General features: G+C 35.7%; 5 protein-coding genes across 6 annotated transcripts; 1 reads left to right on the top strand and 4 right to left on the bottom strand.

Moving 5' to 3' along the window:
- Nucleotides 1-1,428: 1,428 nt before the first annotated feature.
- LOC125422344 (pentatricopeptide repeat-containing protein At4g31070, mitochondrial) lies at nucleotides 1,429-4,721 on the bottom strand. Its single transcript, XM_048473716.2, has 2 exons — nucleotides 4,391-4,721; nucleotides 1,429-4,134 (listed from the first exon to the last, which is right to left on the bottom strand). Exon 2 carries the CDS (start codon nucleotides 3,474-3,476, stop codon nucleotides 1,626-1,628), a length of 1,851 nt encoding a protein of 616 aa, XP_048329673.2. The 5' UTR covers nucleotides 3,477-4,134; nucleotides 4,391-4,721; the 3' UTR covers nucleotides 1,429-1,625.
- Nucleotides 3,833-4,478, bottom strand: LOC107417567 (heavy metal-associated isoprenylated plant protein 28-like). Its single transcript, XM_025073660.3, has 2 exons — nucleotides 4,391-4,478; nucleotides 3,833-4,134 (listed from the first exon to the last, which is right to left on the bottom strand). The coding sequence occupies exons 1-2, from the start codon at nucleotides 4,476-4,478 to the stop codon at nucleotides 3,833-3,835; spliced, it is 390 nt and encodes a 129-aa protein (XP_024929428.3).
- A 92-nt stretch (nucleotides 4,722-4,813) lies between the features above and the next one.
- LOC107417649 (3-ketoacyl-CoA synthase 15) lies at nucleotides 4,814-7,926 on the top strand. 2 transcript variants are annotated; one of them, XM_016026265.4, is made up of 2 exons: nucleotides 4,814-5,797; nucleotides 5,934-7,926. In XM_016026265.4, exons 1-2 carry the CDS (start codon nucleotides 5,396-5,398, stop codon nucleotides 7,080-7,082), a joined length of 1,551 nt encoding a protein of 516 aa, XP_015881751.3. In that variant the 5' UTR covers nucleotides 4,814-5,395; the 3' UTR covers nucleotides 7,083-7,926. The 2 variants fall into 2 exon arrangements, with proteins under 2 accessions (XP_015881751.3, XP_024929405.3); XM_025073637.3 differs by having other exon boundaries at nucleotides 4,815-5,494.
- On the bottom strand, nucleotides 7,546-19,180 carry LOC107417568 (uncharacterized). Its single transcript, XM_048473719.2, has 27 exons — nucleotides 19,046-19,180; nucleotides 18,586-18,894; nucleotides 18,428-18,487; nucleotides 18,230-18,322; nucleotides 17,253-17,481; nucleotides 16,745-16,851; nucleotides 16,299-16,361; nucleotides 16,064-16,164; nucleotides 15,749-15,843; nucleotides 15,604-15,624; nucleotides 14,659-14,754; nucleotides 14,442-14,562; nucleotides 14,121-14,264; nucleotides 13,698-13,876; nucleotides 12,863-13,134; nucleotides 12,359-12,460; nucleotides 11,963-12,139; nucleotides 11,679-11,867; nucleotides 11,360-11,601; nucleotides 11,119-11,265; nucleotides 10,175-10,391; nucleotides 9,898-10,026; nucleotides 9,659-9,775; nucleotides 9,078-9,152; nucleotides 8,823-9,002; nucleotides 8,537-8,596; nucleotides 7,546-8,132 (listed from the first exon to the last, which is right to left on the bottom strand). Exons 1-27 carry the CDS (start codon nucleotides 19,049-19,051, stop codon nucleotides 8,058-8,060), a joined length of 3,606 nt encoding a protein of 1,201 aa, XP_048329676.2. The 5' UTR covers nucleotides 19,052-19,180; the 3' UTR covers nucleotides 7,546-8,057.
- A 3,375-nt stretch (nucleotides 19,181-22,555) lies between these two features.
- LOC125422327 (beta-amyrin 28-monooxygenase) lies at nucleotides 22,556-25,954 on the bottom strand. The gene is made up of 3 exons (XM_048473452.2): nucleotides 25,253-25,954; nucleotides 24,733-25,151; nucleotides 22,556-23,453 (listed from the first exon to the last, which is right to left on the bottom strand). The coding sequence occupies exons 1-3, from the start codon at nucleotides 25,786-25,788 to the stop codon at nucleotides 22,954-22,956; spliced, it is 1,455 nt and encodes a 484-aa protein (XP_048329409.1). The 5' UTR covers nucleotides 25,789-25,954; the 3' UTR covers nucleotides 22,556-22,953.
- Nucleotides 25,955-27,825: the final 1,871 nt, after the last annotated feature.

A 27,825-nucleotide genomic window follows, 5' to 3' on the forward strand; every position in this document is an offset into this window, starting at 1 on the left:
GGAGTAAGTGGGTTTCTGAAATAAGGGTTCCAAGGTCTGTAGATAGGATATGGTTGGGGCCGTTGGGCTCTTATAATGACCCAGAGAAAGCAGCTCAGGCCTACGATGCTGCTCAATATTGTGTTCATGGTGAGGGTGGGAGGTTCAATTTTCCTGCTGATAGAAGGCCAGAGCTACCTGTGGGTTAAATGCTTTCCTTGACAAAAAAGGGTATGCAAACAATTGCAACAAGCTTTGCTTCATCTGATAGTTTGCAATTGGATGATTTTATCATGCCGGATACTGAGTGGATGACTTTAGGTTATTAGTCCCTGTTATATGTAGTAGACAAATGCAGTCGCATTATGTACTGTCATGTATGGTTATGGTAGGGGGTAAGGTTATGAGCATATCTTTCTTCTAGAAGCAGTATGAGAAGTTTCTGTTTCTTATCTCGAGTGGCCAAGTTAGCGTTGGAGAGGTGTAAAAATAAAATATAAGTGTCTTGTGGGGGAACTAAAACATGGATGCTTCCAATTCTTATTATTTCAAATAGGTGTTTGGCAGATTTGAACTATCAGAAGGGAACATGAGTCTTCATGGCAGGGTATGAATGACTTGGACCACGATTCTTGTGGAGTTTTGAGTAAGTTGCCCTACGAAGCATATGCTCTTTATTTTTTAAATATGATTGCCAATCAATTTTATGATTGACTTGGACCACGATTCTTGTGGAGTTTTGAGTAAGTTGCCCTACGAAGCATATGCTCTTTATTTTTTAAATATGATTGCCAATCAATTTTTCAGGATTCTTTTATTTCCTACCACTACCAGAAGGCTTACTGAAACATTGGGAGAGTATATATAGTCAAAAGTCTTTAAGCATTCTTACTATTAGGTAAAAGTTCTTTTAACAATTCCAAAAAGACTTTATATATTATTATTCTTTACACACTACCATTTAAATATATAAAACTTGTAAAAGATTACTATATAATATTTTTTATACCTAAAATGTCTGCAATTTATAAAGTCTTAATTAAGCTCAAAACACTTTTTTCCATTTCTTTTTTTTCACAAATTGTTTTAAATTCAAACACCATTCCATGAAAATTGGTAATCACAATTAGACAATGAATCAGAATGCTTTTAAACGAAATTTGTAATTAAACTAAATTGATAATTACAGAAACTTCATGAAATTTTTGTGTTGATCGGAATGCTTTTTGAACAATGGAAAAATAAAATTGTTGGAATGTTGGATCTTAAAATTATAAATGTTTTTAAAGACATTCAATCATATGATCCTAATTTGACATTTTCTTCTTTCAAAGAATTGCCACTTATAATATCTCGTATCATTAGAAGAATTGCGGGATAAAGTGATTGAGTTGTGGAGTGCTAGGGATTGTTGGTATGAAATAAAATAGAGGGAGTTGAATGCACATGTTTATAGGCGATCAATAAATATACAATTCTCAATTATCGGCAAAGAAGTCTCATACGTCTTTAGAATTATACTAGTTATAAATGGCGTTGATGAGATCACATATTGAACCAGGATTTGCAAGCACTGGATTTGAGACTTAAAAAGGTGGGAAGTAGTGCCTGTGGCTATAATATTAATTCTATTTGGTGAAGAATTATCAGCCCTCTAAGAAACCTCGATTATCCAGCTCAATCTGGCTGAACCCATGGCTTTTCTTCAGTCCTTGTAATCTCATGATTCTTCTCACCTCTTCCACACCAAGCCAATTGCCAGTTTCAGCGTAAACCATACTCAGTAAGGTATAGTTGGCAGCATTCTCAGGTTCTGATTTAATAAGCTGATGTGCTATCATTTCTGCTATTTCCAATCTTCCATGAACTTTACAAGCTGATATCAAAGAGCTCCAAATTCTCGTACTTGGTTTCATAGGAATTGTTCTCAGTACATTACAAGCATCTTCAAGCTTTCCCGACCTCCCAAGGAGATCAATATGGCAGGCATATAGCTCAATTGTTGGTGGTACTTTATCCCCTTTCATCACATCATAGAAGATCCTCTGTCCCTCCTCAACAAGGCCAGCATGGTTGCAAGCAGATAAAACAGCAAGGAATGTGATTCCATCTGGCTCCATTCCTTTCTCTTGCATCTCATGAAAGAGTTTTAAAGCTTCTCCACCACAACCATGAAGGCCATAGCCACCAATCAATGTGCTCCACGAAATGAAATCTTTCTTAGGCATCTCTTTGAACGTTTGATGAGAAGCCTCAAGAGAACCACACTTGGCATACAAATTTATGAGAGCATTTCCAATGAAAATATCGAAGTCAAATCCTGATTTCATGGCATAGCCGTGGACTCCATAGCCAAGACTTAGTGAAGAAAGAGAAGTGCAAGCAGAAATTATTGCCAACAAAGTAACAGAGTTTGGTTTAGTTCCCTCTGCATGCATCTGTTTGAACAGCTTCATAGCTTGAGTGCCATCTCCCTGCTGAGCATAGCTCCCAATGATGGAACTCCACATTACAACATCTTTAACAGTCGAACTCTCAAATATGAATTTTGCAGAGCGCAATGCTCCACCACATTTACAATACATGTGCATGAGAGATGCTGACAAGTGATGATCCCAATGAAACCCGTGACGAAAAGAATACCCATGAATCTCTTTCCCCTGTTTTATAGAGCCCAACTCGGCACAAACTGGTAGGATAGCAATCAAGGTTACTCGGTTGGGTCTCACCCTTTCAATCTGCATCGATCGAAGGCAATCAATTGCCATTTTGTAGCAATAATTCGAGGTGCATCCTGAAATCATGGCAGTCCAAGAAACTTCATTTTTGTCTGCCATTTGATTGAAGACGTGCAAACCCATAATGGAGTCATTTGACCTCAAATACATATCAACCAAAGCCGTCGACAACAATGTTGACTCCTCAATCCTTCCATCAGTAGTAACAAGAGCATGAACCACTCTTCCAACTCTGAACTGTCTTGTCCTCGCACAAGCTGATACAATGCAGGCAAGTAACTCCGGCTTGGGTACAAAACCATAAAAACACATCATCTTTAGCATTTCTAATGCTTTGCCAGGATACCCATTTTGTATATGGCAATTTATCAAGGAATTCCATGTGATGGTGTCTCTATAAGGCATTGTATCGAACACCTTTCTTGCCGCTTCAACCGTGGAAGATTTGGCGTACATGGAAATGATAGAATTGGACACGACAATCTCGGAGTGGGAACCTGTCTTGATGACCAGACAGTGAAGCTGAAGACCAAAATGATGAGACCGTGGGAGAGAGCATGCCTTGATGACCGAGGGAAGAATGGATGTGCTAGCATGGAGAGCGGAGGGATGGAGCTGTTGTTTGAATAATTGAAGGGCTTGGTCATGTTGTCCTCCGGAAACCAAATCTTTGATTTGAGCCTCAATGGTTGACATTGATAAAGCCGACATGAAGCGCCGGAGCAGATGATGATGATGATGATGATGCAGAAGAAGCATAGTGGATGTGGGGACTCGATATTAAAGACATAGCAAAGCGCTTACACACTGATACTAGCTTTTAACAGCTTCTAGTTGTAGAGTGGGGAGAGAGAGAGAGAGAGAGAGAGAGAGAGAGATATAATAAAAGCATAAGCATGGAGACCAAGTATATACAATTCGAGTGGAATAAATGATAACTAATTACAAATTAATAGTCAAGCACAAATGTAATTAATATATGGAAAGTAAGCAACACATATAAATCAGTATCTAGAGGAAAATTAAAGATGGAAGAAAATATTGATTGATGAGAGGATGTGTTTCAATTTTTATTATTATTGGTATCAAGTAGGATATTTATTTTATGGTACCAGCTAGAGAGTTGATTGGCGTGGCATATGGGCGTGGACGTGTTTGTGTTTATTATTAGAAAAAGCGGAGGATCTCTTTCTCATTCCCCAGGTAGGAAGATTGATGCACCGTCTGATGACTCCAAATGTAGGAGGTGGAGGAGGAGGAGGAGGAAGAGGGTCGTCGTCTTCTGAAGTAATTGAGTGCAGCCACGCTTCAGCTCTCCTTCCTGTTTTCCGAATTGCTTTTGTGGCAACTTTCCGATCCATGTATCCCAACACTGTCATCTTCTTCAACGTTGCATCTATTTCCACGCATTTCACCCCTGCATGCACATACATATGCACTTACTTACACTTGCATTACGTACTCACTCAATAACTATGTGTATAGGTATATACAATTATATATATATAGGAAAATTTTGAGATGTGGATATATGTCATGATTTTACAAAATCGGAATATCAATACCGGGCAACATATTGCTTGAGAAATGCCTCAAGCATCATATTGCATGATGTGAATCCTATCCGCATTTGAAAACGACTATATATATACACACACGTTAATTACACAAACCTTTGATCCTGCACACAGCTTTCCTCACCGCCTTCTCACAGGCCCTGCAGTGAAGATGTATCCTTAACTCCACAACCTCCATCTCCATCTCCAAGGCTTTAATTGCTTGCTACCTGCCCTTTCCATGGGTTTGGTTTTTATAGATCATGTACACATAATTAATTATAACATAAAACACAACTGCCCATCGACTGCTTTGCTTCATTCACAAATAACAATCATATATACTTGATATAATTAATTTATGATTCAGTCAGTCTGATCATGGGTGATTGAAATGATTATCAATTTCATCATTGCCCGCACTTAGCATGCGTGCGTGACCTTTTCCTCCACACCAAACTACTAGTTCTCTCTCTCTCTCTCTCTCTCTCTCTCTGTGTACGTGGTTATATATAAAGATTTCATTCTTTACTTGACGATGATCTTATGTTTACTTTATATTAAGAATATGTGGGGTCATTGAATTATTATTATACATATATATAAACAGTAACACATATACATATACATAGGATGTATAAGAATCTGCAACCCCATTCATAAAATACTAATTCTAAAGCCTGATAGTAACTTGCAAATTGTTGGTGGGACTTGGGCGGCAGTGACCAGACCGGATGGCATATATACCAAACTTACTAAACTCTCTCTATCTCTCGCACAAACACAACAGGCACAATTAAGTTAAGCACAACTCCAATGGCGCTACAAACCTGCTGGTTATAGGCCCCATGCACAATGAACCTATCTAATCTACTTTCTGTTACTGATTCATTCATTCTTGCCTTTCCTATAATATGGCATTCCCTACCTACCTTGTACCAAAACCTCTGATCTTCTTCTATTCAACCTCTGGGCCATTTCTGTATCTCTCTTACATGATTAATTGCTAGCTTCACATGGATTAGTTAGAGTTTATATATCCCTGCTGCAGGCTGCAACTTATTCTTTGATTACCATAATAATTTATCACCCCACCTACAACTTGATCGAATATATTTTTATATGGCAAGAGATCGGCAGGAGGGGCAATTTTCAGCAGGGACTGTGAACCGTGATCCTAATAATGCAGGGCCGTCTCCTAATTTTCATTTCACTGTGAAGGTTCGCCCATGCTTGCCTGGTTTCCTTAATTCAGTTAATCTCAAATATGTAAAACTTGGTTATCATTATCTCATTTCCCGTTCCCATAAGTACCGCTTCTATTTCTTCATTGCACCACTACTTGTCATCCTCATCTTCACTTGGCAAACAAGAAAGTTCTTCAACTGGGAATTAGACTTGTATTGTCCAAAATTTCTACTTGGGATATCCTTAGCACTGATACTGTATATTTATTATAAATTGGCTCCATGCTCTATTTATTTAGTCGATTTTTCTTGTTATCGTCCACCCAATGAGCTCAAGGTACGTATAACTACTATCTTAACTCGTTTATTCTAATATTTACATGTATAGATATATTGAGATACATAAGCTAGTAGTACAGAAAAAGTTGACAAACTAAGATCTAGCTGATTAACTTGTATATTCTTCCTTCTAGATCTCAAAGGAGGAGTTTATTCAATTGGCAACAAAATCAGGCGACTTCAGCGATGCTTCCATAGAGTTTCAGCAGCGAATCCTCAAGAATTCTGGCATAGGCGATGACACATACATGCCAAGAGTAGTTTTTCGTCCTGATTACAAAATAAGCTTAAAGGATGGCAGAGAGGAGGCTGCCATGGCCATGTTTGGAGCGGTGAATGATCTCTTTGCTGCAACCAAAATCCGTCCCAGCAACATCAGTATCCTTGTTGTAAACTGCGGAATCCTAAATACTACTCCATCGTTGTCATCAATGGTGATAAACCGGTTCAAGCTGAGGCATGACATCCGGAGCTTCAATCTTGGTGGTATGGGATGCGCGGCGGGAATCATAGCCATTGATCTGAGTAAAGACCTTTTGAAAGCATATCGTGGTTCATATGCACTGGTGGTGAGCACAGAGGCTGTGACTCATACGTGGTATAAAGGCAATGACCTCCAAATGCTCCTTCCCAATTGCTTCTTTCGGATGGGGGCTGCTGCCATGCTGCTCTCTAGCTCCCGCCAAGAAAGATGGCGAGCCAAGTATCAGCTCAAGCAGGTGGTTCGAACCCACAAAGGCATGGATGATAGAAGCTTTAAAAGCATAAGAATAAAGGAAGATGACAAAGGGACACAAGGTCTGCAAGTTAGCAAAGACATGATGGAGATTGGTGGGCATGCACTCAAGGCCAACATCACCACCCTTGGCCCCCTCGTTCTCCCACTTTCTCAACACTTGCATTTCTTCACCACTTTGATGTTCAAGAACAAGACGAAAACAACAAAGGCTTATAAGCCTTACATCCCAAACTACAAGTCGGCCTTTGAGCATGTCTGCATAGTGGCAACAAGCAGGAAAGTGCTCGATGAAATCCAAAGAAACTTGCAGCTTACGGAGGAGTACATGGAGGCGTCAAGGAAAACTTTGGAACGATTCGGAAACACTTCAAGCAGTAGCATGTGGTATGAACTAAGTTACTTGGAATGGAGGAGGAGGATCAAGGGTGGCGACCGTGTTTGGCAAATTGCTTTCGGCTCAGGATTTAAGTGTGGCAGTGTTGTTTGGAAAGCTCTTAGTAGGGTTGGGAGGCCAAAGCGACAGAGTCCATGGGATGAGAATTAACCAGATTTTCTTAACCATTAGTACATTGTTTATTAGTAGTTTGTTTTTGTACCCTAAATTCTTAGATAAGCACAGCTGCATCTCAGACTTTTGAGCTAATTCAACATTAACAGTTGATTTCTGCATCCATACCTGAATTACCCTTTATAAATATTAATTAGTGTATATAATCACTTACATATGCTTAGTAACCTTTATAACAGATTAAAAGATTAATATAACAATAAATAACAGATACAAATCAAATATCAAATCGAGGTACCCATTCTATGACAATTCTCAACACTTTAACCTCCATTTTTGTACCTTTAGTGGGAGTCACTATGGAAAAAGAGGAAAAACCTCCAACTCATAGGTAGCAATTAAATCATTATATATACATACATACATATATATATATATATATACACATATAGAAAAAAGGGAAAACCTCCAACTGACAGGAAGCAATTAAATCATAATATAAAAAAGGGAAAGCCTCCATCTTACAGGAAGCAATTAAATCATTATATATATATATATATATATATGTACCTTTTATCATTTGTATAACAGCCAGTTAATCAAGAGCCAAAAATGGCAGAAATACTCACCCAACAAAACGGAGGTACATTTTCAGTTACAACATCGAAACCAAAGGTCAAAGAAGATAAAAGATTAATATTGGGGGCATATTATGCTACAAACACGAATTATAAACAAATAGACAAAAACACTAGTCCAGTCTTCATCTAACTTCCACTGCTCCAAAATGTGGATGAATATGAATATGAGAAGGTAAAGGAGGGAGTCCAGCCAACAAGCGATTAAGAACTTCAACTCGAGGTACGGTTAATAAATTGACGGCATCCAAGGTTATAACTGGACTGTGCATTGCTGGCATCCTACGATATAACTGAACAGAAAGCTCTACAACACTTTGTGAGACCAGACAACCGCATAAACAAAAGGGAATCAAACTCTCTTTACACCATTCTACTCCTGATTCACATAGAGGACTGGGACCAGCCCAGCCATTTTGCCATCTCTTCCAGGACGTTTCTTCTTTACCTGCAACAAAGAGCACAACAATGTAATACTTTATCTTTTGTCATTGACAATGAGTTAAATAGATCTGTCTCACTTTGCATGGAAGAAAGTTATTTACACAGATCCCATAAGAGATGGTTAGATGGGTATCATCACTCACCATCCCAGGGCTTTGTTTCTGCTTTAAGCCTCTGGGTGCACAACCCAACAAAAAGAAAATGTTTGCTAACGAAATGACGAAGTTTCTAAGGAGGTAGGAGACAGAAACCTCCCAAGAAAATAATGAACCAAAATTCAGTAGCAGAAATTAGTGAACTAAATTTGCTTGCTATCTACACTTTGATGGTGATAAGTACAGTGATGTAATTCCCTTTGGAAACCCAAAGGGCAATGCAAAAATAAAAAAGCATCTGCCTTGTACTTACATAGAACCAGCCGTCCACTTCATACTCAATCTCAACCTCTTCTCCAGCTGTTAAATTTAACTGCAAGGAAAACCATAAATGATCATCTTCATACACACAGCCAAAAGGCTAAAATGGCCCACAGTAAACTTGCAAAAGAAAATATAAAATAATGTGATGGATAAAAGGCAACAAGCCCATCCCAATTGTACTTTTAACATTTGTAAATCCCCTGAGCTATAAGGAAAACCTTTGCAATGTAAACAGACATTTCTCCATTCAAATACATCACTAAGAGTTAACTAACCTCATCATCTCCACCAGCAGTGAAGTCATACAGTGCTGTTCCACGTTGAGGATTCCCAGAAGATGCCTTTTCCTCATCTTGAGATCCAAAACTCCGTGACCCGCTCGCAGCTAGAGGATTCTCAAATGACTCAAACCTTTTCATTGCAGGTGGTGAGTACGGTGGGGGCTCTTCTCTAATCTGGAAGGGTAGAAGTATTAAAATCATTGTTCAATTCAAGACAGAAACTAGAAGATGAAAGGCAGTGAGCCTAACCGGGGAGCCTAAACCCTCATATAATGAGGGACCGCCACTTGATGGATTGCCATATCTGCTTCCTCCTGACTTCTCCTGTTATAGAAGATTAATGAGTCAAAGAGAGTCTGAGGATCTACTAGGTAGCAACCAAGTATATTTTCCTAATTTGAAAGCAGAAAATTCTATTAAGCTAGAAATAGAACGCTAAGATTGAAAACCTTTCCAAACTACCAAGACCAAACACAGAAATAACTTAAGACAAAGTTGACACTAACTCTTTCTGAAACAGCATTATAGAAAAAATACCAATGGATTTTTCAAATGCAGATGATGACATCACATTTTGAGAATGAAACACAAACTACACACTACAATTACAGCTTATACGTCAACCTGCTAGTTCTTCCATTTTGACTTGAAAATAAACTAAAGTTTACACCTTTAATGTAATTATCAAACTTTCAATTCTATTGCAAGACAAAGAACTTTCAATTATATCAAACTCGGAGGGCACAAAATGCTTGCTGGATCAGAAATAGGATATTCAAGAAGGATATATGATTAAGATCAATGTTAAAATTAATCTGCAAAAGTCATACCGGCCGTGAACTGAACAATGAAGGGTAGTTCATTCCACCAAAGTGGGATGATATAGAAGTTTCAACTGATCCTGCTGATTCTGGAGACGATGATCCAGATGACCTAGCATCATCTTCCTGCAAATTTGAAGAATGATAGTGAAGTGTATTTTTCTAGGAAGTCTTTGGAGATGCATACACACTATAAAATTCCATTCTATTGCATGCTATGCAAGCCCAAGAAGAAAGGAAACACATACATCTAGTTCTGAAGATTCCAAAAGTGTTTTTGCCCACATATCGTCATAAGTAACTGAAGGTCTAGAGATGATGTTCTCCTCGTCAACATCAGGGGCATCGGTTCCAGCACCAGCAAGAAACTCATTTACCTAACACAAAGAAGAGGTGAAATAAGCATTCACTCAAGATATTGATGATCAAAACTTAACAGGTAACTCTTATCCTATAATGTTTTTTCATCCATGCCAGCTTAAAGAACATTTAACCAGCAATAAACACAGCGTATTAAACTCTTACCCTGGTCATTGCTGGCGCATCATTTCCTAACAACCCATCATCACCAAGGTTTGCTGCCCAAGCATTTACAAGATCATCATCAAGCACATCAGGCTCAGCACGCGCTGGTTTAGACTCATAAATAAGGTCGGCTATGCCAGTAGCAACAGCTGGATCATTCAACCCAGTTGATGCACTGATATTGTGTCGTGTGCGATAGATGTCAATAAGTTTTCCACTGTCATATCATAGTAGAAGAAAAGAAAATTCAGCAATGCAAAAAGGTACAACATAGATAAACATGAAACTAAATGTGCCACTCAACACCAACATAAAAAGTCATCAATAAGAATCTGTGTTAAATTTTTAGTCCAGTAGTACTTGGATAGCTTGCAGTCAAGAGGTCTATTAAAAATTACAAATCATTTTCGTGAATCCTAAGGAAGAAGATGAAATTTATGGAGCTTTGAAGGCTCTTCACATTCCTAAATATAACATTGACCACAGCAATGAAAGTACATACATCAACCTAAAGCTTAGGCAAATGCAGGAAACCCCTTTCAAAAGAAAAAAGAGGAAACTATTATTTTCATCCTCTTAAATTTGCAGTCAATACGACTTGGTCCTTAACTTCAGATAACAACAATCTTATCAACTTCCAAATGACATACAAATTGTCCACATGTCTACCTATGTCAATGAAATACATAGTGCAAGACTCCCTTTTACACTCACTTTTTAGACACAGAATTTAGAATTTGAGGTCTCATGCGCTAAGAAATTTTTTTGACAATTGAGCAGAAAACATGGAGAAATGGCCTTTCTGAATACACTAATTAGATGAGAAAACATAAGAGAGGGGGGCGGGTGAGGGAGGGAGAGAGAGAGAGAGAGAAATATTGGTAAAGCTAGGGCAGATAAAACCTGGGTAACCATTTGCATCTCATCTGTAAAGCAATATGTACCTTATTGGCCCCAAAGGTAGATATTTTGCCCTTGGCACATAACAAAAGAGAGAAACAAGATCAAGCAATCTTTCATGAGTTTCATATAGTTTCTTAAGCTCTTCATCGGTCCATTCTTTTTTTGCATTATCATGGTTGCGTATGTCCCTGATCATCCAAACGTAAACTTTCATGAGATGGAAATTACAATACATATTTAGAGTAAATAAAAATTCACGCTGAAAGATATTTTAGCACTTACTTTATCAAGTCATCTTGTGCTGCATACATTTCATCAAGAATCTTTATCATGGGACTAATTAAAACTCCAAGGCCTGTGCCACTAGCCCCTTGATCTTCACCATTACTAAGATGCATCTCAGATAACTGAGATTGCACACCACCCTGAGATAAAGTGTGCAAGAATTCATAGATCTGTAGCCTATAAGGCTCACCAGACCTAATTGCCAAGGTTGTAAGAGCTTGAGCAGCAATAATTCGAACCTGGTGTGACAACCTATTGTCAGCTGAGATTCAGAAAAAAATAAATAAATAGTGGGCAGACCACTCAAGTGACATACCTCCCAGCTGCCGCTGAATGCACACCTCTGTAATCGAGTCAATGCACCAGCTAGAGTGGGATTACGTGAACTGGCCGCAGCAACCATTTTATCAGCATCCAGCATCATCAGTGCAGTGCCAGGAGGGGTTGCAGATTCCCAGGCATATTCAGAAGCAGCATAGTTTGCATTTTCTCCAAGAAACCACACCTGTACATTTATTAGTTCAGCAAGCAACATAGAAATGATTATGTACATTCACAATCAAACTGAGCAGAAGCATATAATAGAATCAATATGCTTACAGCTGCTTGGACTAATCTTTGTAATGCCAGAGCCGACTTTGGATCAGAGGCGGAGACCCTATCTACAGATGTAAGCCCCATCATGGACCCAGGTTGTGGTGGTGGTAGATCAAGAACTATGGTAACTGCCTCAAGAGCAGTGTGTTTCCCTTCTGGACCAGCTCCAACAAGGCATGTCTGGGAATTGAATAATCAATTGAAAATATCATGCATAAAATTTTCCAAATACCGAAAAATCAACGAAATTAGCATTGTCTATGTGCAAATGGGCTTGTCTAATATGCCACTACTTAATTAAAACTGGACAAAAATTAAGAATCAAAACATACATGCATGGCTTAATAATACCATACAATGGGAAAGAGTTACTCATATGAGGATGGAATGAAAACCTACTTTCCATAGTAGTTGTAACACATCAGCATCAATCTTCCCTGGAACTTTAGTTGCAAAGATTCTTGCAATTTCAAGAAGAGTGACAGCCATACCTGGAGTTGCCTAATAAAATGAGTTCGACCAAAAATGGTTAGAATAGAGAACATGGAGAACATAATAGAACTAAAAGAACATCATAATATAAAAAATTATTCTTTCTCAGTAGCTAGATAGACAAGCATGCAAACAGATACAGTTAAACAAAAAAATTAAGATGAACTTTAACAGTGTGTATAGACTAGTAATTAGTCACAATAGTTTCGAGACTACTTAACATCGGAATAACCAGCATCTAACGATTGAAAACTCTACATTATTCATCACTTAAGTCATAATTAGCACAATGTTTATGTCATAACTGCATAAAAACTGTATCATAACTAGTACCAATAAAGAAAAAGAGAACTTTAATACATGGGCTTTCAGAAAACAGACCTACAAGATACTTTCAATTCCATTACATACCTTAAAACGTGCATGCAAAGTGAGCAAGATATCATTTAGTAGAGTAGCGGTCCAGGTTGGATCAGAAAGCTCTGATGCAATGATGGACTTCAGTTCATCCAATGAATCCTGGGGACTTTGCATCCATACCAATGCTTTAATTACCATTGCTCGAACATAAACACATTCACATGCTACAGTCATCCGCACTACTTCCATCAACGAAGCTAACAAACTTGTAATTGTATCCTTGCCACCAGTTCCGTTAGATACGGAAGAGGTCTTACGAGAACCTGTGCCAAAGAAGAAGGTTTAAGGGTTAGAAAACAAAATAACATAATCAAATGTTGATCCACTATACCAGTGATTAATACCCTTAAGAACATGCAGAAGAACAGGATTAGGAAATTTTGAAAACTAATAAACAAGCTTCATATTTCTTCTGTTACAGCACTATTAAATACCAGCAATCATATGACGGACTCTATTGGGGAATGAAAACAAACACTTTAAAAACTTTTCTTAACAGTCAAAAGAAGATAACTCCATTTTCTTTTCTATTACCAAAGCAATTTAAAAGCTAAAGAGTATCTACAAACAACCAATTAAGTTGATGGACCATTTTTGTAATATGCAAGACAAACTGAATTGGTTCAAGCATCTTCCCACCAAGTTTACTATACATTAAGAACCCAAAAAAGGTGCCTGATTATGAACTATCATCCAAGTAACAAGGCCAATTCACTATTGTACTTTCTCAAAATCAATATCAGAACTTACAATCAATAATCCTTTGAAGTACTAAATGAAAGATTATGCAAGATATGTAGCAGTAAAGAGAAAACAGAAGAATTACTTTCTGCATATGGGTTTTCCAAATCTGAATCATGTGAATCTACATTATCATGTGCCCCTTCATCGATGTCCACCATGCCTAAAGCAAATGCGGCAGCCCTACTTTTCCCCATCTCCTGCACCACTCTTGCTGCTGCATGAAGTACTGGCCTAGAAAAACTACGGAATGAACTCTCTAGCCTGAACAAAAAGAGGAAGCAAAAATAATTAAATCATGTTTCTGATAATAAATTTAGTAGGCAACCATTTAAAATCAACAGAAAGTGTTCAATTAAACCAATGATAATACAAAATCTGTCATTAAAAACCTCCTGACATCCATTTGAAGGAATACAACATCTATGTGTGTGTGTGTGCGCGCGTGTGCAACACAGAGAGAGAGAGAGAGAGAGAGAGAGAGAGAGAGAGAGAGAGCATCTTCAACCTTCTCATCACAAGCTTAATAAGAGGTTGCGGACGCCTTATCTTTTGAGATTTATCTTTTGAGTTGTCCTTTACAGAAGGTGCTTCTGGCAACTTTAGAATCTCCCTTGTTAAACGGTACCACCCAGTGGCTCGCTCTTCAGTCCTATATTTTGCAATGGTAGTGGGAAAAAAATAACTTATTTTGGATGAGTAAATACAAGGATATTGTAATCCAGTTATTGGTAAACCATGGTTGAAAAGTAGTGAAGTGAGACATCACACCAAGCATTTATTCTTTATTTTTGAATTAGAATACGTGGTGAAATTAGTTGGAACAGACCTCTCTGCATGATCATGTTTCCCCAGTACACATAAGATTGCCTCAAAACATACTCTGTCACTTGGATCCAGGAGAAGTTGATAGAGAAGAGAGTTGAACTGAGACTTAATATCAGGCCTCTCTACACACACAGTGTTTGCACAAATCACAAAATATATTTGAGGAAACACACAAATAAAAAATAATAATAAAAAAATGGAAAAGATAGAATGATTACCGTCTAGCGCTCGAGACCCAGCTATTGTATGGCATAACCTGGCTAGAGCAACTCTTGCAAGAACATCATGCAGATGCAGAACATCCTGCAGAGAGCCTGTTTGAAAACAACATGGTAGCCACAGAGTTTGATTAGGTACTATAACAAAGCACATCAGAAATCACAAAACTTTATAAAGAGGCAAGAGAAACAGAAAACCAGATCTAGAAAAATTTTAAAAGAGCCAAAAGATACAAGAAACCAATAATAAAAATGAAAAACAAAAAATAGCGCCTCCACCAGATATTTTCATTCCAAGGCCCACTTAGAAATCAAAATTCGTCTTCAAGTTCACTGCAATGGAATTTCGTCAAGTCGAACAAATCATTTATCTTTATTTGCCTTTAGAACAACTTCTGTTTATATCAGAAACTGTTATGAAAGTAAAGAATCACTTAAAACTGATTAAACTAGAAGGGTAATTGTGTGACAAAAGAAGTCCCAACGCAAACATAAGAAAAGAATTTCTTAAATGTCTTCAAAATAAAGGCTCATTGATTTGATAGGTTTATTAAATCTCCCTTCTGTTAGCTGATTTTTTTCTCTTTCAATTTGTACATATTATGATGCAGACAGCCAAAAATGTGGTCTACAATATATGGTAAATAGTAAATCATTTGTTCTTTGCAATCATGCAACCCAAGAAATCAGATGAACAAAAGAGATACATCTCCTCGAGATTGAATTACAAAACATGACTGTACAGTTTCTTATCCCCCCCCCCCCCAAAAAAAAAAAAAAAAAAAAGAACTGTACCCAAAAGAAACTCGCTCTTCATATTTCTAGATGGCATCAGAATCCAGAAGCTTCAAAGTTTTAAGTACCATGGTACGAAAGTTTACACAATAAAGGAATAAATAATTGAAAATATTAGAGGGAGCCAAAAGGTCAGTGGTTGGGGATTACCTCCAGGTTGTGCAAGTTTCCCTGCATTAAGTTGAGAAAAGTAACATTAGACAATAAAAAAATGAAAAGGTCCAAACTGAAAGATGTTGTAAATAAAAAACCAAAAGGAGAAGTGAAAGATTTAAAAGTTAAACCAATCAATCACCTAAGGCAATTGCAGCTCCATGAGGATCTTTTGTAGCTAACTCAGAAAGAATTTCCAAAGCATGCCTCACAGCAACAGGATCAGCAAATGAAACCCTGCAGTCAAATGTAAACACAAATTTGACTAATAGTGATAAAAAAATATAATAATAATAATAATAAAAAGTTGGATTACAGGACAAACAAAATAGAAACATGTCCATTATGTAACAGAAAGGTATAAATTATTAGCACAAGGAAATTAATGTTAAACTATTCGAGTGCCACTTGCCACATATGATACTTGTAATAATACTAAACATGGTGACAGGCTTACCCTTGTGATGCACGGTGCAGAAATGCAGGGTTTCCTGGATCGAGAGGAAGTCTTCTTAGTGCACTTAGGGCAGCATATTGCAAATTACTCCGGATGATGAACTAAAGTGTTTAAAATTGAATGAACAATAATTAAAATGCAGGTAGTAAATATAAAAAAGCATCCAATGCAATGACCTAATAACATACATAAATAAAGGAGGTCAACACCACAAAAAATCAGTTGACTTATTTACCTCCTTATCACCACCTTTAGTCCCAAACACCCCTTTCTTGCGTTTTTGTGGGGCATCAGCAACCTGAAAATAGTATATATAAAAATTTTATACAGTGAAGAGGCACTAGTATGAAAGTTTATAGCACTATAACCACAAGAAATTGGAATAGTTAAATGCAACGACTAAAATATACCAAGGGGGGAAAAATATCTTCACGCTAAAAGAAAAGGGAGAAGAACATATATAGGTTTTATTTATTTAAAGGTGAGATCAGATAAGCTTGATGTATAACTATACACAAATTGAATTCATTACATACATCCAGCAACAAACACAGTAGAGAGTAGCACAGCTCAATTACTGCCTATGTACTCAAGTCAACAATCTGATGACCAATAGAAAGCATCTTCATCTTTCTGAAAGATATATATACATACATGCAGAGAGATCTGAGTAGGACACACCTTATCAAGAATCTCAAATACAATTTCATACAATCTGGACAACATTTCAGAGCTGCTTGAGGGAGAATATGTTAGAGCCTTCAATGCTTGCAGTCTTCGTGCATGAACTTCAAAAAAGACAAAAGTCAAACATAAAAGTAATAAATAGAAGTCGTATCTTATATAGTGGTGTGCCAATGCATGTCTGTTCTAAATTTAAGTTAATCAGAATTATTTGGTCTTCTTTTAACTTATTTTAATTCATTAACTTTCTTTGAATCATCGAACTTCACAAACAAATAATGTCCCTCTGTTAAATGTGTGCAGTAAAATCATCTAAACAGGAGACACTGATATGAACTACACAAACTATCACAGACACGTAATATATGTAATATATGAGGATAAGTGGAATTGAAAGACACTCTGATACAAAATACATACATAATCACAGAGACATGATACATAAAGATGAGGGAGCTGAAAGCAATATTTCATATCATATGCAAAATCCAAGAAATCACTTTACATTCGATATCAACGTTTAAAGCTTCTGTTGTCAGTTGATTTACTATTCTTGGCACAACATCTGCTCTAGTCACCCCTCCTACAGCGTCAATGTCAGCCAAAGCATCCCAGTTTGGAGTTGGGATCCCACCACCAGTGCTTACACCTTGGGCACTAGTGTCAGATAAAATTCTGGCAAGGTAATAATAGACATATCGTAGAACACCCCTATCTTCACACTGCTGATTGAGCTGCAGATAGAACAGTGAACTATCAATTAAGATTGGATCATTCCTTCAAGATAAGTAAATTAATGCTTATTGATAGAAAGTTGCCAACCATAAGTTAAATAGATTTCCTTTTGCTGTATCAAGCACAAACCCTTTTATAGTTCTTTCACTTACTAGTACAAAAAAATATTTAATCTTAATACCCATATCGGTCAGGAAGTCCATGAAAAACATTGAGAGACACAAAAACAATATTTGTAAGAAACTATTCCGTATTAGACAAAGCATTTTATTACGGCAAGACTAAGGGAAATAAACGTCTCCATTGTATCTTACTTCAGACTATCAGCTTGCCTCACCCAATTTAAACGCTTCACTCTACATTGTCTAGGGATAGGAAGCCACCCTTCGTAGGCCAAACAGAAATATATTTTTTTGAGAATTGAAATGGATTGTTTAGTATTTGATCTCACAGGTTTACAATCTTTTTCTTCAATTGCCCAATACCAGTAGTCCATACCTGATATAATCATTTTAGTAAGCCCTTTATTTTTTTATACATATAAGTTATTGCTTATCTCTTACAATTAGAAAACACAAGTTTTATCTCTGAAACCACACTCTTTCCTTTATATGTGCAAATTCTGCGCATGGGGGTTCATACTAGAGCGGCAGATTAACAACAAACAAAATAAACAACTTATGTGAATCATGTTTTGCTAAAATAAATCCAGTAAAAAAATAATAATAAATATTAAACGAAGCATACCATGAGAAGAGACGGTGCCAAGGAAGGGTCAACTGAATTGTAAACAGCAAGTTTAGGAAAAACATGATTCAGCAACTGCCTCATCGAACGTTTCTACTCACAAAGACGAAAAAGAATAATATAAATAAATAAGGTTATAGAAAGAAAAAGAAAAAAAAAAAAAAAGGACAAAATTGGATAGAGGAACAATCGTTTTACCTGATCCGATGTAGCAGCTAATTCATGGATGCTTCTTGCAAGCTGCGAATACGAAACAGGCTGCAAACAAACAAACGAAAATAAAGAATCATATAAAAACAGCAGCAAAGGTGCAATCTTTGGGACAATCAAAGTGTTTGAAGGAGAAGAGGAGCAACCTTCTTCTTCTTGTGCTTTTGGGGCAATATATTGGTCCTCACTGGATGCAACGCGGCTTTTGCAGCAGAAATGGTATCGTTCTGGATCTGCATCAAAGCTGCTCTCTTCGACTTCTTCTCCGCCGCCGGCTTCCCCAGCGCCGACGGCATAACGGGCGGCAAACCCGATGTATACGCCGGAGGCTGGGTTGCGGACGAAGCCGACGCCGATGCGGTCGAAGAGGAGGAAGAAGATGATGATGAGGCGGCGGGAGGCGCCGTTGAAGGGTCTGCCGTAATGAGATCCATGAGCGTCGTCCCTGAAGAATCCTGCTCCCCACATTTATCAAAAACCCAGCCATTTCAAGATTTAACAACTCAAAAACTAACAATTCAAACTTCAAAGCTTTTAATTGAAAAATCATACAAAAAGACCCAAAAATATTTTCAGAGTGGATCTGTTTATGGATTCGGGAATTACCGCCATCGTCGTCGTTTCCTATGTTTTCCTGCAAACTTCTTCTTCTGATCGGACTCCGACTCGGACAAAGAGAGATAGACTTTCCTCTTCCGCCGTTTTTTTTTTTTTTTTTTTTGAACAGCAACTGCAACGGTACTTAGAAAAAAAAAAAAAAAAAAGCTTTAGATAGTCGAAAGGCCCAGAAAAAAAAATGAGCCCATTTATCAGCCGGAATTTTCCAGGCCTGGACCAATTCCGTTTACATACTTTATTGGTCCCAGCCCAACCCAGAGAGAAAACAATTTTATGCCAATTGAAGTAAAAGTGCTTATTATATCCAAGTATCAGATAGGCACGCGGGGCTAGGAATGGCAATTTGTTATGTACAATCTGAAACCCCGCTCATTCAAAAAAAAAAGAAAAAAATCTGAAACACCGCCCATTAGACGGTTTTTTTTTAAATAAAATTTGCAATTGCAGGGCAGGTTTAGGGTAAAATTTTAAGATCCAAATTGGGAATAGGTCGGAGTTGGAGAATAAAAATCTCGTCCAATATATATTTTTTTCTTTTATGTAGATGAATGAATATTGATATATCGTATTTTGTCTTCTTACAAACTCTAACAGCACTGTCAAGCTTCACTTCCCTCAACTCAACCTTGTCGACCATCATCTTCACAACCCTCACAAACAATTGCCAGCCACAAACAACTGTTAACCATAAACAACCTCCTCTCAAAGGTTTCATCTATGCCGACCACAATCTTTCACCGAAGGACAAACATCGCAGCGTCGCCCCCTCTTAACGCAGTGTAGGGAATGGGTTGCCCCATCTCCGATCTTGAAATCCTTGTCCTCTTCCCATTTTTAAAGAAATATAGTAACCAACGAAGACGAGGTGGTGAATTCCCTATATAAACGAGAACGGGATTTAAAAAACTGATCCCGTCCTGCCCCGTTGATTTTGTTGCTATGCGTGGCAAACGGGCGATTTCTTTTTTTTTCTTATGAAAGCGATTAACAAATGAAACGAATATTATTTTGTCCTTATAACACACAAATCAAATGGTGTCACCTAATTAATTAATAATCTCTTTTTTAATTATTGATTTAAAGCTAAAAACTCAAAATTTGTAAGATTTATTAAAAGGCTCATATTTATTCAATTTTTGGTGGTATAGGTGATCCTAGCTATTATAAGAGGTGTATATGCAATGTACCATATTAAAACAAAAACAAATTAGTGCGCCCAGTTGTTTATTATTTTCAATATATATGAAATGAAGCTGATATAAGTAAAGCAAAATGAGGGCAATGTTTGGAAATGCCTTTTTATTAGCATTTATTTATTTATTTATTTATTTTGCTTGGAAGGAACGTTTTTAAAACAAAAAAAAACACCCACGATACACAATTAGGAACAGGGAGGTGACTACTCGCCACTCTCCTCCTGGGTTACAAGGACAGAAAAACTGGTAGGGAGGGAATTCTTTGACAAAAAACCACTGAGGTTGTGTTTTATACACCAGCTACAGACATAATCAGCTAGGATATTTTCCTCCCTCGGGATCCAAACTAAATGAACTTCCTGCAAATCTTTCTTTAACCTCAAAATATCAAAAATATATATATATAAAAAAAAAAGCATTTATTTTATATAGCATTTTTTGTTAATAAGTGATTTATAAAATAAATAGTAAAATGTTTAGCTATATATAATAGAAAATATTTTTAAATTTATATTTGGTATTGTTATATTTTAATTAATATATTGAATGCTATTTTCTTTTTCGTTTGGATGTATTTATTTGGAAAAATATTAATTTTTGCGCTTCTTTTAAAAGCTCCTAAAGCATTTATTTTATATAGCATTTTTTGTTAATAAGTGATTTATAAAATAAATAGTAAAATGTTTAGCTATATATAATAGAAAATATTTTTAAATTTATATTTGGTATTGTTATATTTTAATTAATATATTGAATGCTATTTTCTTTTTCGTTTGGATGTATTTATTTGGAAAAATATTAATTTTTGCGCTTCTTTTAAAAGCTCCTAAAGTGTTTATATATATATATATATATATATATATGTAGAAAAAGGATTTTCTAATATGTTGCCAAACATGCAATAGAGCATTATCCCTATAAAATTGGTGAAGTCAAAAGTGCAATTGAAATTAATACCTAAAGCTGAGTTTGTCAATTAGTTACCACTTGACTTTTGTAATTAGATTTCACGTCCGGATGCCAAAATATTTATTAAGTAATATATGATAAAATATTATTAATTGATATATTCATATAATTTAAATAAAAAAATAAATTATTAAATAGATAAAAAAAATTTTAAAAAAATATTATCACATCATATATTTTATTATTTGGTAAATAAATTTGATAAATATTTTGATAAATTTAATTATATAAATATATTTATATCCATACATGATTCCTTGAGTGATTGGCTTTGTATTTGTAGAGTGAATTGATCTCGACTCCAATGATTTGATGTATATCTAAATTTGTGGGTATGACAAACCAATGATAAATATATCAATAGTTTGTCTGCATAGTGAATATATGAGATTCACTACTTACCAAAATATATATATATATATATATTATTCATTGATATATATGTTCCCACTATTAATTTTACACATCTTTATCAAGAAGGACCAAGAGGCCCAAGAGGCTCAGAATTGCTGAGTAGTACAAATACATAAAGAAAATGATAAATAAAACATAAAAAGGGTTAAACACAGTACAAATAAAAACAAATACAAAAAGAAGGAAAAGAAAGAAAAGAAAGAAAAACACGAACCAAGATGAATTAGCTAGCTAGATGACATATGTGGGTTTTCTTTATTGTAATATACTTAATCATTAAAGGGATAAATAAATAAAAAAATTTATTATATTATTATTTGATAAATAAATTTGATAAACATTTTGATATTTATTATTTCTTTTGAGTGAGTGTTTGGCTTTGTAGATTGAATTGATCTCGACTCCACTGATTTGATGTATATTTAAATTTGTGGATATGAAAAATTAATGATAAATATATCAATAATTTTGTATGCATATTGAATATATATTATTCATTGATATATATATATATATATTTATATATTTATATATATGTTTCCAATATTAATTTTACACATCTTATATGAAGACGGATCAAGAGGCTCAAATTCGCTGAGTAGTACAAGTACATAAAGAAAATGATAAATAAAACATAAAAAGGGTTAAACACAATACAAATAAAAACAAATACAAAAAGAAAGAAAAGCACGATCTAAGATGAATTAGCTAGCTAGATGACAGATGTGGGTTTTCTTTGTTGTAAGTATTTAATCATTAAATAGATAAATAAATTAAAAATATTATTATATAATTATTAATGAATAAATTTGATAAACATTATTTTGAGTGAGTGTAGTGTTTGGCTTTGTAGATTGAATTGATCTCGACTCCCATGATTTGATATATATCTAAATTTGTGGGTATGACAAATTAATGATAAATATATCAATAGTTTTGTATGCATATTGAATATATATTATTCATTGATATATGTTTCCAATATTAATTTTACACATCTTATATGAAGACGGATCAAAAGGCTCAGATTCGCTTAGTACAAGTACATAAAGAAAATGATAAATAAAGCATAAAGAAAGGGTTAAACACAGTACAAATAAAAACAAATAAAAAAAAAAGTAAGAAAGAAAATAAAGCACGAAAGTAAGATGAATTAGCTAGCAAGAAGACAGATGCCAGTTGTGGGTTTTCTTTGTTGTGATGTATGAGCTAGCTAGATGACAGATGCGGTGGCTAATTGGCTTATTATTAGCCTTGATCATGTGTAGTAGGGTAGGGGTAGGTAGAAGAAAATTGGTAAAAATATATTTAGTTTAATTAAGCAGGAGCAGCAGAAGAGTGAGGAAAGAGGCGAACAGGAAGGTCTTGAGCAGGGGTGGGCATGGGATCCACAACGATTTTCTCGTTGGGAAGGATCTTCTCCCACCTGAAGCGCTTGACCAAGTTGTGCATGAACACCAAGATCTCCAAGCGGGCATATTCCTTGCCAGGGCACATCCTGGGGCCTCCACCGAAGGGTACAAAAGTGTAAGGGGCCGGGCCGTTGCCTTCGAATCTGGACGGGTCGAACTTTTCGGGCTCCGGGAAGTAGGCCGCGTTCTTGTGGGTGGAGTTGGCGCTCCAGTACAGCTTCCACCCCTTTGGGATTGTGAAGCCATTGAACACGAAGTCCGTCATGGCTTCCCTGAATGCTCCTTGCAGGGGAGGTGTCAGCCTCAGCACTTCGCACGCTACGTTCCACGAGTATTTCATCTTCTGTATGTCATCCCAGTTCAGCAATTCTCCTGGACCTTTCGATTTTGCAATCTCCATTTGCTCTGTAATGTCATCATCAACATACATAACAAATATCTCATCAATTATATATTATTATTTTTAATTAATTAATTGCTACATTAAAAGAAAAAACAAAAAAACAAAAAAAAAATCCAATACATGCTAATTGATTAATTAATTAATTAATTAACTTGCCTCTGTTTTCTTCTTAGGTAATAAATATATTAATGTTGCGTGAGAAAAAATCTTGGTTGAAGTGTACCAACTTTGGTCTGGTGATTTAAAGTAAGAAGAGGAAGAATAAGGGAGCTATAAAGTTTAGGGCATGGAAGGGAAGTTCATCAAAGGGTCTATGAGGAAAAGCATGGGGTGGCTGGCAGAGACGGATAAAAAGATAAGCCATAGCCATGGGAGAAAATATTGGAACCTACCGTTTCTAAAATAATAATAATTAATTAATTAATTAATTGGGATGCCAGGCTGGATATGACATATTTTTAGCATTTGGCAGCCGGCCAACCACACTCAGCAATAGCACCAAGCGACATGATACCACGGCTACATCCATTTTGGCTACATCCATTTTACTGGTCGGCACCACTTCCAATTAGTGCTTCCCTCATGTCCAATATATACATGTGTATAGTGTAAATCCAGAGACTCTGGGATGACGTTTGAGATTAATTTAGAGATGCTGTTAACTTGTTCTTTTCATGGGGCCAACGTAATATGTAACAAACCAATCAATCAGGTAAAGGTAGGTATGCCGGCTAATCATCTTGTTACTAAATTAAAATGTTTTATTATCAGCCTTAAGAATCTAAAATTTGGGTTATAGTCAGTAATTATTGTCAATTAGACTATCTTAAGGGACAACAACTACTTTAAAACTCAACTAGTAAATTATAATAATTTCGTTTCGTTTCGTGATCATGTAGTAGTACTTGTATTATATTATATTATATTATAAATGAATGAAATATTATTGCTAGACGCCACGTGAAAACAGTTTGCAAGATTCCGAGGAAATTCAGCAAATTAAAACAAATATATATATGACCCGTTCAAAAACCGATCATGAGCCTCAGTTCAGTTTACCCGATTGGCTGTTGACCTATCTATTTATCGACCTATTCACTGTAATTTTTTTATTTTTTTATTTACTGATATAACCATTAACTTATAACTATCAGATATATATCAACCAAATATATTTTCTCCTAATAAACAAATTTATACAAGGATGAAGAAGATCGAAGATGATACAATAAATATGGTAGTAATTAATGGATTGATAAAATATAGGAAATAGGGGCTTACCGTCATAGACGCCTTGGTAAATATGAGGAAGCTCAGCAAGATATTTGACAATGAAAGTGCAGGTAGCACTGGCGGTGTCATGGCCGCCGATCAAGAGGCCGAGAATCTTATCGGCGATGTCCAACTCCTTCATGTACTCGCCGTCATCGCTGCAGGTGAGAAGCATGTGGGATAAAATATCCTGGGTAGGAGAGGCCTTGCCCTCGGCCAGGTCGATCTTCCTCTGCTTGATGATCTTCAGTAAATTCTTCCTGATGAAGTTAGAGGCTTTGATGGCCTTGTTGAATGGGGTTCCCGGCAGGTCGATGGGCATGGATATGATTCCCGACGCCAAACTGTGGAAAGGTTCTTCGAATACTCTGATCTCTTCCGGCTCGTTAAGGTGCATGAATAGACGGGCTGCAACCCAGAACGTGTATCTGCATGATCATTCCATTAGTTTCATTCATTTATATATTTATATTTATTAATTATATATTAGTAGACAATATACAACAAACAACATATATGTTATATATACCTTTTGGCTAGAGGGAAGGTCAGGATTTCCTTTTTGTTTTCCCAGTCGGCTGCAAAGTGCCTCTGAGCGATGGAGTCCATGACACCGATGTAGCGCTGAAGAGCCTCTGGCTTCATGAAATTGGGGAGCATCTTTCTCATCTTCTTGGCTTCTTCTTTGGAGGAAGTCTGAGTGGAAGAAGGGAACACCTTGTCGACGGAGCTAGGCCACCATGCTTGCACCAGCTTGTTCTCGTTGGAGAAGAGGAACTTGTTGCAGGCCGCACCGCAGAAGATTGCAGCCTGCTCCCCGAAGATGGAGGTCTTGAAGACATCGGATGAGAACTTGGACATCCGGTCAAAGATGAATTTCTCCGGGTGCCCTTTCCATCCTGTGGACAAGAACTCATAGCTCTCTCCGATTATGGGGTACCCGATCTTCCCAGGAGGCAGGTTGTTCCCGGAGAAGCTCGAGCGGTGGCGGTAAAACAGCGCAAACAGAGAGATGGATATGAAAGAAACGAAGAGCAGGAGGAGGGACAGATAGAAATGCTCCATTATTATGCGCGCTTCTAATTAATTTACTTGCTTGCTTGTTCCCCTATTGGTTTTTTTTCTTTTTCTTGGTTTTGGTTACTACTGCTTTGGTGTTGGGGAGTTCAATCGAATGACATGGGTTTTATAGACAGCCCTTGGTGCTGTTAAGCAATAGTCATACCAAACCGAGAGTCAAACTAAGCAAGCTCCCTAAATTACTTCCCTTTGATTTGATTTCCTTTTTCTTCTCTTTTTTTTTTTTTCTCTTTTTTTTTTCTTTAATTATAAGTCTTTCCAAGTTTGGTGAGTTAAATTTATTGATTTATTATTTTGTTGATCCACCGTTTGCTCATTAGAAGACAAGTTCACATATATATATATATATATATATATAATATGAATAATTTCCCCAGTAGCACTTTTTTCAAGACCTCCACGATGTTTAATTAACCTTTTTGATAATTAATTCCCCATGCTTAATTAAGTTATTTATGTAAAATTGATGTTTTTAATTAATTAATTAATATGTGTGTGTGTGTGTGTGTATATAAAAATATTTCTCAATGAGAGGAAAGTGGTGGGAAGTGTTGAATAAAACTCGTGCAGCTCGTGTTGGTGTTGCTGACAATGATGATGCTGAGTCAAACAAAGCAGCATACCATATATGGCCCCTCTTAATTTTCTTTTATGTATGTTTTCTCTTTGTTTTACCATGTATACTCGTTTACTTCTTTACCAGTTCAATTAAGAATATCATCAGCAGAAAGTTTACGAATTCAATTAAACTTCATCACTAAATTTAAAGATATCTTTAGTTTAATTTGCGATCGAACCTAATTAAATTTTTAGCTTTATATATAAATAGTTGGGTCAAATTAATCTTACAGGGTTGTTTGCGTTTATAATTAAATTATGCAATTATATCCTTGAGGGGTCTTTATCTTTTATATATTTGACTAAGATTAATTTACTTTTATCTAAATATGATATTCGAACATTTATTAATTTATACTCACCGTTAACTTATATATTCCACAGTCAAATGGTTATTTAGAAATTGATAATTTAATTCATGTCAACAGTTGATTAGCAGCTTACTGAGTATTTTAGGTTGTTGGACAGTGGAGGAAGAAAAAAAATTTGTAGAATAAAACTTCTATAAATGAATATCTTAAAAAATATAATTCATTTAAATAAATTATTTATTTATCGATAAATAAATAATTTATTAATAAATAAATATTTGTTACTTTTAAAAAATTATACTGTTTTTAAGAAATAATTGTACTAACTATATAATACATATTAGTTAATTAATAAAGAAAAAAATAAATAACGCTTGATAAAATCTACAATCATAGCATTGATCACCACTGATAAATGCAAAAAATACCATTGTTAAATTGGCTAATTAGTATTCCTACTTATGGTAAACTATCTCTAATTGTGGATCAATTGATCAATTCTTATTTCATATCTTACTTTATTTTCTTCTATATATTGATAAAAGTAAAAAAGCTTTAGATGCATATTTTTTGAAAAATAAATTTTTTTTATTATGTATGATAAATATTTATATATATATATATATTATTTATTTTTTTATAAGTTTAATTTAATATCAATTTATATATTCAATGGGTCCTAAAAAAAATTATTATCTTATACATTTAGTGGATTTATTTATTTAATATACCAGTTCAATTAGGATCAAAGGATGCAATTAATCAAATTGGTAAAAATCATATTTTTTTATCTTTATCTATCCAAATTCGAGTCTACAGTAAATTGATGAAGCCATTAATTATCAAAAATATAAGTTTATTTATTTATCAAATATTTATTTAATAATACTTGCATTTGTTATATTTATAAGGATGACAGATTCTCACTTCACAATAAATTCAGCTCTGAAAAAGACAAGCAAAATGTGAAGACAAACGGAGGCTTAATTAAATAATATGAATAGGAATAGAGAGAGACAGATACCCGTAATTGTAAACTAATGTGGGTTGGATTATCGATGAAATAAATGAAGAAAGAAAAGTAATAAAAAAA

Source organism: Ziziphus jujuba, chromosome 2 (genome assembly GCF_031755915.1).
Source record: "Ziziphus jujuba cultivar Dongzao chromosome 2, ASM3175591v1".
NCBI lineage: Eukaryota > Viridiplantae > Streptophyta > Magnoliopsida > Rosales > Rhamnaceae > Ziziphus > Ziziphus jujuba.

Bases quoted from the DNA above. Each gene is read 5' to 3' on its own strand.
- LOC125422344 (XM_048473716.2), bottom strand. From the start codon at position 3,476: ATGCTTCTTCTGCATCATCATCATCATCATCATCTGCTCCGGCGCTTC.
- LOC107417567 (XM_025073660.3), bottom strand. From the start codon at position 4,478: ATGGAGATGGAGGTTGTGGAGTTAAGGATACATCTTCACTGCAGGGCC. The intron at 4,135-4,390 runs GTTTGTGTAATT...ATGTGCATGCAG, and splicing joins AGCTGTGTGCAGGATCAAAG to GGGTGAAATGCGTGGAAATA.
- LOC107417649 (XM_016026265.4), top strand. From the start codon at position 5,396: ATGGCAAGAGATCGGCAGGAGGGGCAATTTTCAGCAGGGACTGTGAAC. The intron at 5,798-5,933 runs GTACGTATAACT...TCTTCCTTCTAG, and splicing joins GTCCACCCAATGAGCTCAAG to ATCTCAAAGGAGGAGTTTAT.
- LOC107417568 (XM_048473719.2), bottom strand. The intron at 18,323-18,427 runs GTAAAACGATTG...CTTTGTGAGTAG, and splicing joins TAGCTGCTACATCGGATCAG to AAACGTTCGATGAGGCAGTT. The intron at 8,133-8,536 runs GTAAGTACAAGG...TCTTTGTTGCAG, and splicing joins AAGTGGACGGCTGGTTCTAT to GTAAAGAAGAAACGTCCTGG.
- LOC125422327 (XM_048473452.2), bottom strand. From the start codon at position 25,788: ATGGAGCATTTCTATCTGTCCCTCCTCCTGCTCTTCGTTTCTTTCATA. The intron at 25,152-25,252 runs GTATATATAACA...ATGATCATGCAG, and splicing joins ACCTTCCCTCTAGCCAAAAG to ATACACGTTCTGGGTTGCAG. The intron at 23,454-24,732 runs GTAAGCCCCTAT...ATGACATTACAG, and splicing joins TTACCAAGGCGTCTATGACG to AGCAAATGGAGATTGCAAAA.